At 33.1% G+C, this 8,959-nt stretch overlaps 1 protein-coding gene across 1 annotated transcript; it reads left to right on the forward strand.

Moving 5' to 3' along the window:
* Positions 1 to 1,514: 1,514 nt before the first annotated feature.
* Positions 1,515 to 8,257, forward strand: LOC114746615 (spastin-like). Its single transcript, XM_028934845.1, has 12 exons — positions 1,515 to 1,867; positions 2,295 to 2,412; positions 2,782 to 3,001; positions 3,088 to 3,183; positions 3,280 to 3,395; positions 3,501 to 3,581; positions 4,235 to 4,358; positions 5,076 to 5,125; positions 6,621 to 6,711; positions 6,872 to 6,907; positions 7,099 to 7,196; positions 7,942 to 8,257. The coding sequence occupies exons 1-12, from the start codon at positions 1,551 to 1,553 to the stop codon at positions 8,056 to 8,058; spliced, it is 1,464 nt and encodes a 487-aa protein (XP_028790678.1). The 5' UTR covers positions 1,515 to 1,550; the 3' UTR covers positions 8,059 to 8,257.
* The last annotated feature ends 702 nt before the right edge of the window (positions 8,258 to 8,959 follow it).

Consider the following 8,959-nt stretch of genomic DNA (forward strand, 5'->3'; position numbering starts at 1 on the left):
TATGACTTTTTCTTTTGTTTTTTTTAAGTGACAGACAATATTGTAAAAATATTTTTACTCCCGCTGTATCAAAAAGTATTGTATTTATAAAGTTCTGGGAAGCGTGTACCTCCTGAACACTAATTGTCTAGTAGTTGCAAACTGTAAAAAGTTCTAAATTAATAAAAATGTTTAGATGGAATCAAAATCATAATTTGCTTTTATGATATACGAAATACTCTTCCGGTCCTAAATATAAAACCCTTATATTAGTGTGTATAAGGGTCTTATCTTATATTTAGAATTGGAGGAGTAAATCTATAAAAAAAATTATCTTGATTTATTAAAGGGATAATTAATCTACAAGTCCTTATAGTTTCAACTAATTTTGAATCAGGTTCCTATAATTTTTTTTCTTTTTATCAGATCCTTATACTTTCACCTGTTTTTAATTAGGTCCTTGCATTTATTTTTCTTTTTATCAAGTCCTTATAAGATCACCTTATTTTTAAGTAAGTCCCTGAATTTTTTATTCTTTATTTTATAAATTCTAATAGTACTATTTTATAAACATAAAATAGTATATATTATGTAATATTAGTTTATAAACAATAATATTCTAAAAATAATGAATTATTATAATAATTTTATTTTTTTAGCAAAAAAAATTAATTGTTTTAAAAAAATTTCCTTAATTAATTAATTATATTACTTATCTTTTATTATATAATTATTAATATTTTATATTTCAGTACTAATTTATTTAATTAAGTTCATATTTAATTAATAAATAAAAATTAAAACTAGATGGACCTAATTAAAATTTTAGTGAAATTATAAGGACTTAATAAAAAGAAAAATAAATGCGAGGACCTAATTAAAAATAGATGAAAGTATAAAGACCTGATAAAAAGAAAAAAAACTATAAGGACCTAATTCAAAATTGGTTAAAACTATAAGGACTTCCAGATTAATTAACCCTTTATTAAAAAATGCTTTTAAAAAATAATTTTCATATTACCCAAACACTCCTTTAAACAAGGATGAAGATGATTATTGTAGTAACGTGTGTATACACGCATGTGTGTGCGTGTGTGTGTCTATATATATATATATATATATATAAAATCACAATCAATCTTAAAAAAAAAATTTAATTATCTTAGAGTCTATTAATAATTAAAGAGAATGCATGACCAGTTTTTCTCCCTATGCAATTTCTTTTCCATTAAGATACAATCTGCAACTTTTTTTATTTTTTTATTTACAGCTTTCTTTTTATTTTTTATTTGATTAAGAGTTTTTACTTTTGAGACCTAAAGCATAAAGTATTTTTGTATTCTTCTCTTTACCTGCTCATGACTTCAATCATAATTTGTAACTTTAAACATAAATAAATTTAAAATTTTTTCATTTTTCAAAAAATTTTAGCATCGGAGCATGTCCGTGATGACGGAGGGAGTAAAGAAAATTATTCCGGCGTCATTAAGAATCGAAGCTTCGTTGACGTGGGGGCTCATATTACGGTTGCCTCGCGAAGTCAGGCATGAGCATGAAACTCCTTGTCAGCCATGAGCTTCTTGCAGGGGATTATGGACTCGCTCAGCTCAATCTTGTCTTCCCCCAATTCTTCTAATGATGATTCTCCTTCGAATCCCAACCTTCCCAGCTCTTCGAATATGGAAGGCGGGCCTACCCCCTCAATTTCTAATGAACGAGTCGCTTACAAGCTCAAAGGGTATTTCGATTTGGCCAAGGAAGAGATTGCCAAGGCTGTTAGGGCCGAAGAGTGGGGCTTGATCGATGATGCTATTCTTCATTATAACAGCGCTCAGCGGATTTTGATCGAAGCCAGTTCAACTGCTGTGCCTTCCTATATTACTTCCAGGTTTTCCAGTATTCCTTCAATCCTTCGCTGATTATATCAATTATTGTAGTTCCTGTATTTGTTATGCTGGGTGCTTTGAACTATGTATGGGTTTCTGCACGAAGCGCTGAAATATATGAAAGAAGAGGCACTAAAGATTTAATGTTTTCTCAATTGTACCCTTTTACATGCTTATTTTATGGCAAAGTTGAAATTTTTAAAATGTTTTTTCAGTAGAGAAATAATAAACTTTAGATTTGTCGTCTGTTTCCCCGGCATGATTGCAGCCTATAAATTGCACAAAATCCATTGATTTAATCGCAGAGAAACGCCATTAGATTTGCAGCATTTGAAGTGTAGTCCTTTCGGACATTACCGAGTTATTCTTGCTGTTTTATAGTTTCGTGGTCATCTTGTTATCTCACTGAAATATATTGGCCTGTGACAGTGAACAACAGAAGGTCAAATCTTATCGTGAAAAAATATCGAAATGGCAGGGTCAAGTTTCTGAAAGGTTACAGATTCTAAGCAGACAAGCAGGTTTATATGTCATAAACTCAAGCCTTGTTTTTTCAATTTTTAAGATTCAATAATGAGATCTCAGTAGGGTACTTATTTTTCATTCTTGTGTTCTGTTTCCTTCTCTCCCCTTGCTATTTCAGGCAGCAAGCCCACTATTCAGGTACGATGTGAACTAGCTAAGTTGTAAGTACAGAGGTTTCTCTCTGACAGCTTTTCACTAAAGAGTCGTTAGAGTTATTCTATAATTATGTACTTGGTGAGCCATCTTATTTCAGACGTACACCATAGTCTATGCAGCATAAAATGCGCAACACTGTAGTTCTATGAAATGTACGTGCTGAAATAGTGGTGTAAGGTAGTTCTACAGATATAAATTTACTATTGTGGTTTCTTTTCTTCAAAACTGTTTGCAGAGAACTGCAACTGAGGGACAAGCTGCTGCAGTTTCATTTAAGCCATCAAATGCTAGAAAAGGTGTGCAGCAAAAGAATCATCAAAGAACGAACCATATGGATAAAGATGTAAGCCCAAAATCTAGTCAGACATCTGGCGGAAATTATGATGCAAAATTAGTTGAAACAATTAACACTGCCATAGTAGACAGAAGTCCTTCTGTTAGATGGGAAGATATTGGTAAGATACCGTGATATATCGTATATTTTTGCTTCTCTTTTTCTTTCATGCTTATTATCATGAGATTCTAAGTGTGGGGTATGCAGCGGGTCTTGAGAAGGCGAAGCAAGCACTAATGGAAATGGTTATTTTGCCGACTAAGAGAAGAGATCTATTCACTGGTCTTCGAAGGCCAGCTAGAGGTGATTCTATTGGAACTGCATTGAAACTGGTTTTATTTATACTGAAATTGTAGAATGAAAAAGCAAAAGGGTGTAACCTGAACCTTCACTTTTCAGGTTTGCTTCTCTTTGGTCCCCCAGGTAATGGCAAAACCATGCTTGCCAAAGCAGTAGCTTCAGAATCAGCAGGAACATTTTTTAACGTATCTGCAGCTTCCTTGACGTCAAAATTTGTATGTTTTTTACTTTTGGATTGCTGAACTCGTTTGAGTTGGCTGTTATTCCTTTGATTATGTCCTTGTCAAGAAGTTTTACTTTGTTTGACTTGTGTTCAATAGGTTGGTGAAGGTGAAAAGCTTGTCCGGACTCTTTTCATGGTAGCTATATCCAGGCAACCATCAGTGATTTTCATTGATGAGGTATAACTCTTGTGCAGATGAAAAATCTCCCTTGTTTAATTTTAACATGACTTTAGAAGTCGTCTTCTTTTCCAGACTTAGTTCTCTAAAGGGTACTGCTCATTTGAGTCATATTTGAGAGTGCAACATTGAATGGTCTTTCATTTTTTTTTTTGCCAACAAAATTGAATGGTCTTTGTTTGACCATTATTCTTAAAAGTGTAGATCATTTTATGGTTTGACCATGGATCCTATTGTTTTCTAGATCGATAGGTTACTGGATTTATTTTTAATCGAATTGGATTGATAACTTGATGCATTTACACTGAACTGATGATATGTCATAGCCATTTGTGAGTATGGAAGAATCATAAGTCTATTTCATTCAATATCCGGTTCTGTAACAAGCTCTTCATGACCAACATAATCAATTATTCTCAATATGTTTAGCTCTTGAGTGTTGCTAGGTGCAATGTAAAGCCGTAAATATTTTCTTTTGTTGGGGAAGTGCAGAAGGTGGAGCGAATGTGTGGTCAGAAATTAGGTGTTCTTTCACTTATCAGAGTTCCCACCCCCCAAAAAAAAAAAATTTACTGTTGTGTTTTTTTCCCCATGCAAAAGTATTATACTTTTAGGAGGATTTTATGATTTGATAATTTTTTGACTGATAACAGATTGACAGTATTATGTCAACAAGGTTGGCTAATGAGAATGATGCAAGCAGACGATTAAAATCTGAATTTCTTATCCAGTTTGATGGGGTAACCTCCAATCCTGATGACATTGTAATTGTTATTGGTAAGCTTTATATCTAGTAGTACTTCCTTTAGTTATTTAGAATTAGTTGCCAGATCTCTCTGTCTTTTGTTTCTATCATGAATTGGGCTCTAGTTTTTCTTCTTTACAATGAAATAGATAAGCTCTGAACATAATCATGCAACATAACAGTTGCAGCTTCCAATCATTGCCTTTAGCAAATGATACTGTTAAATAAAATCCTGGTGAATGTAGACTTTTGAACAATTCATGGAAATTTATGACTTGAATTTTCTGAAAACTGTCAGACAGGTTTGTTGACATTTTGTTTTGAGTTGTAGTACAATTGCAACACTAAAAGTAAATAGTTAATAAGCCGTAGTTTGGGACCACTCCACAATTGCCTCTATTGTTGTATTTTTGAGCACATCATAAGATGACTACATGATGATTGCTTTTTCTCATCAGTCTGCCATTTTAAATTTAGTTGCTTCTCAGTGTATAGTATCTTAAGAATCATATTAGTTCCTTTGTTGACCTGATTGCTGTAGTAAAGTGGTCCCCTTAGCTTGTCCAGCCTGTATGTAAAACTTATGCTATCTTAGATCTGAAATTGCCTACTTATCAGATCCTTTTTCTCTCACTATCTATTCATAAAGGCAACCTTTGTCAGTATCTGGCATCTAGAGCATTTTGAAGGAAATGAATTCTTAGTGGGTCTTGTACTCATTATTATTTTAATTTCTCTACTGAATATAGGAGCTACCAATAAGCCACAAGAACTGGATGATGCAGTTCTTCGGAGACTGGTGAGTATATCTTCAATCGGTCATTATGGAAGATGATTGTTCATGCCATTATTGCACAATATGGCAGTCTGATTCAGAAGAGTTTGGAATGAGCAAGAATATTATAGCTTATCTAATATTGCTGATGCAAGTTTAGCGGTGATTAATAATTTACCCATTCTTATCATTGATCAGAAGTATATACTTTGTTTTTTCCCGATTCTGAAATTCTGGAAAATGGTTGTGTTAAGAAGATAGGGGAAATCAAAGTACAATTTGTTAACGAGTATAAGTAAACCACTATTTTAATCCCTAAAGGATATGCTTTGCATCAAATTAATTCGCCAAAACATATTCACATCAATTAACTTGATCAATCTATAAAATTCAGTTCCATTAAACCCCAAACAGATGCAAAACTAATCTTTGGAAAGTTAAACTTTGGCGAATTATGCTCCCCATCAATTGAGATACGGCCAAAATTGTACATTCGTTTGACCGAATTGCACTCTTTTGACCATCTCCCTGAATATAACAAATTTTGCAGCCCTTGCTTTCTCCATAACAAAAGATACAATAACACCTGTTTTGACGAGAATGCCTTTATTGCTGTTATTACTTGATTAATATGACATTTGTCAAGCATTAAATGGTGATCAATAGAAATTAGTAGCTTTTCTAAATTTGGAAAAATTTTATATTTAATACAGTAATCCTTCAGTTGATGTACATATTTTTTCTGGAAAACTAAACTGATAGAAAGCGTGTCTTCAGAGGGTCTGTATGCTAGCTTGCGCATTATGTTAATAATATAAAAAATGGTGTGCTTATAATACTGATCTTTAACCTTCTATTACACTGATTCAACTATGTATAATAACTCTTATAGCCTTCATTTTGGTTGCTGTACAAGAAACCTTTTCATGATTCATAATGCTCTCCTAAATAATTATACTTGCAACAGTTATTACATTTCTTTTATTGGTGAATCTTCAAAGTGTGGCTTCTCTACCTTAAGTAGTTAAAAAAAAGGTGTGGCCACTACCTTGAATAGTGGCATGAAACAATTCACGAATGAGGAAGCCCATTCAATAACACTGAAGTGCATTACGACCCACAGAATTCTCTGCTGAGCATACCTCTGCTGGACTGCACCATGTCAGGGTTATGAGCTGTGTTTGAACTTTTCTCATGATATTGTCCTGTGTAATTGCACAAACGTGGGCTTCTTGGTAATGAGCGTGAACTTTGTAATTGTTTCTTTGGCTTCATAGAAATGCACTCATATTCCCCTCCTCCTGGCTAACTCTATTCTCTCTTTCCATTCCTGCATTGAAGTGAAACTGTCACCAAAAAAAAAAAAAAAAAAAAAGCTAGTGCAAAGAATAATTCATTAAGAGATTGGCAATTTCCGACTCTAATCAATGTATATTATGCACACCATTACTTATAATGGGCATGAATTGCATGCTACTTTCTTATTAACTTTGTGGAATTTCTGTGAATTACTAACTAGGTGAAGAGAATTTACGTACCTTTGCCAGATGCAAATGTTCGGAGACTTCTACTAAAGCACAAACTCAAGGGTCAAGCGTTCTCATTGCCTAGTAAGAAACCTGCCCTTCAATTTACTGATGCTTGTCTTGGTTTGTGCATCCTATGGCACCAGCCTTGTTTTGTTTTGTTTTTGTTTTTGTTTTTTTTTTTGGGGGTTGATTTTACTTATCTTTCTTTATTTATTTATTTATTTATTTTTTTTTGGGGCAGGTGGAGATCTGGAAAGGCTTGTAAAAGATACAGAAGGTATTTGGTTCTCTTAATGTAACTGAAACATTTTAGAGTTTAGCTTTGCGGGTAATTGTAGCCAATGTATATTCTTCATATTGCCTTCTTTCTAAATCCTGAGGAAAAAGAAATTAACGTGTTGAAATCTCCTTTCTTAAATGTTTACCACTGAAAGGATGGAAACTACATTTGTTACCTTTGGTTTGCAGGATATTCCGGAAGTGATCTACAAGCCTTGTGTGAAGAAGCGGCAATGATGCCAATAAGAGAGCTGGGTTCTGACATCCTAACTGTTAAGTCAAATCAGGCAAGTTAACCAAAAATTCCTACCACTTCATGTGTTGTTGATTCTTGCACATCTCTCTAGTCTAAACTGTGTAATTAATGGCACACAAAAAAAAAACCTGCGTAATCAAATCCTTGATATGGGAGAGCTGAGATCTTGGTTATAAAGTTTGAGGCTAGGGGTATAAATGATATTTTATGTGCCGTTTTTTGTTCAGGCAGGAATTTTTCTTCTGTTCATCGGCAATCTTGTCTTGTTGATAGCAAAGGTTTTCATGTAAACTAGAGTAGGCTCCTTGTATTTATGCAAAGCTAAAGATGAATCGCGTTATTCTCAACTTGTAAGTAGTGTGGTTGCTTACTTTTCTCACACTTTATATTTTGATGACACTAATTAAAATTAGAAGGGGGGTAATTGGGCTTAAAAGGGAAAATTAATAAGGATGAATGTTTTAAGTAAATTCAAGATAAAGAATCTTAAAAATAATAAATTTTTTAGAACTTAGGTTAGTAGATTTTACAAGACTCGGTATCAAGTTTTCTGCGAATAATTTTCAGAAAGTTACAGTTTCTAGCAACTTTAATTTGTAACTTCCGTAAAACCTGTAAAATTGTAGTAACCATAGTTCTTAAAAATAATTATGATTTTTCAAGATTATTCAGCATCATACTTTTTAAGCTTTGGCTCTTTGAATGTGGTTTCTCTGTTTTTAGGGGTGGCTTGAACAATGTGTTATTTATATTTTGACAATTTTGAATATGATCAGGTAAGAGGACTGAGATATGAGGATTTTAAGAAGGCAATGAAAGTAATTAGACCCAGTTTAAACAAAAGCAAGTGGGAAGAGCTTGAGCGGTGGAATGAAGAGTTTGGCTCTAACTGAAGTCTCTCATTCACAACATGATCCATGGAAGAGAGTGAATCAAAGTGAAGCTAAATCTTCGTATAATGCCTAATCTGAAACGTTTAATCCTACCCGGGCCATTCACTTTCCCATTGAATCTTGGGAAAATCCTTATGAGGTTCCAAGAAAAGAATATAACCATACAGAAATCCTAATGACAAGCAAGACCTTGTTGTCAGTTACTACCATGGAATTTTTCATTCATTTGTTATAGGATTTTTGGGTAATTACATACCTTCCTTGGAATCACACTGTGATTTTCCTTTGAATATCTTTGTCCATATATGTGTATGCTCTGTAAGGATTGGATGCCATTATTTTACTTTTATTTTCATTTCTTGTATTCTTTCCTCCTCTTGAGTGCAAATAGATATCCTTCACATCCCCGCCCCCTCTCGCACACAGCTATTTAACTTTCAATAAGTTGACAAAATTCCAGGGTTGTCTGACCTTAATTGGGATAGACTTCCCAATGTGATTGCCCAAATTAGTAAATTATTAGATTAGAGCCCCAAATTTTGGCTGAAGGGAATTGAGTTATTTTCACATAGTTCAACCAATAGGCGTTTTTTACAACTTAAAGGGAAATAATCATTAGGTAAAAATGGGTAAAAACCTAACCCTCTAACATTAAAATATGCACAAGTGTAATTTTTTATAATTAAAAAGTTCCATATAAACTTTGAAAAATAGTTATAAAATTTATGTTGTCAAGTAAGATTATTTTAAAAAAAGTCATGCACAACATCATTCCTTTTTCATTTTTTTCAAAACTAGATCGTGTGGACAAACATGTAGTTTTTTAAATAGCACATAAAATTAGATAATTTTATATGTTGATTTGTTAGATGAATTGGTGATTTTGTTGGCAGTACAAAAA

Source organism: Neltuma alba, unplaced genomic scaffold (assembly GCF_004799145.2).
Source record: "Neltuma alba isolate B1F8T4 unplaced genomic scaffold, ASM479914v2 tig00005078_pilon, whole genome shotgun sequence".
Lineage (NCBI taxonomy): Eukaryota > Viridiplantae > Streptophyta > Magnoliopsida > Fabales > Fabaceae > Neltuma > Neltuma alba.

Bases quoted from the DNA above. Each gene is read 5' to 3' on its own strand.
- LOC114746615 (XM_028934845.1), top strand. From the start codon at position 1,551: ATGAGCTTCTTGCAGGGGATTATGGACTCGCTCAGCTCAATCTTGTCT. The intron at 3,002-3,087 runs GTAAGATACCGT...TGGGGTATGCAG, and splicing joins TGTTAGATGGGAAGATATTG to CGGGTCTTGAGAAGGCGAAG. The intron at 4,359-5,075 runs GTAAGCTTTATA...TACTGAATATAG, and splicing joins TGACATTGTAATTGTTATTG to GAGCTACCAATAAGCCACAA.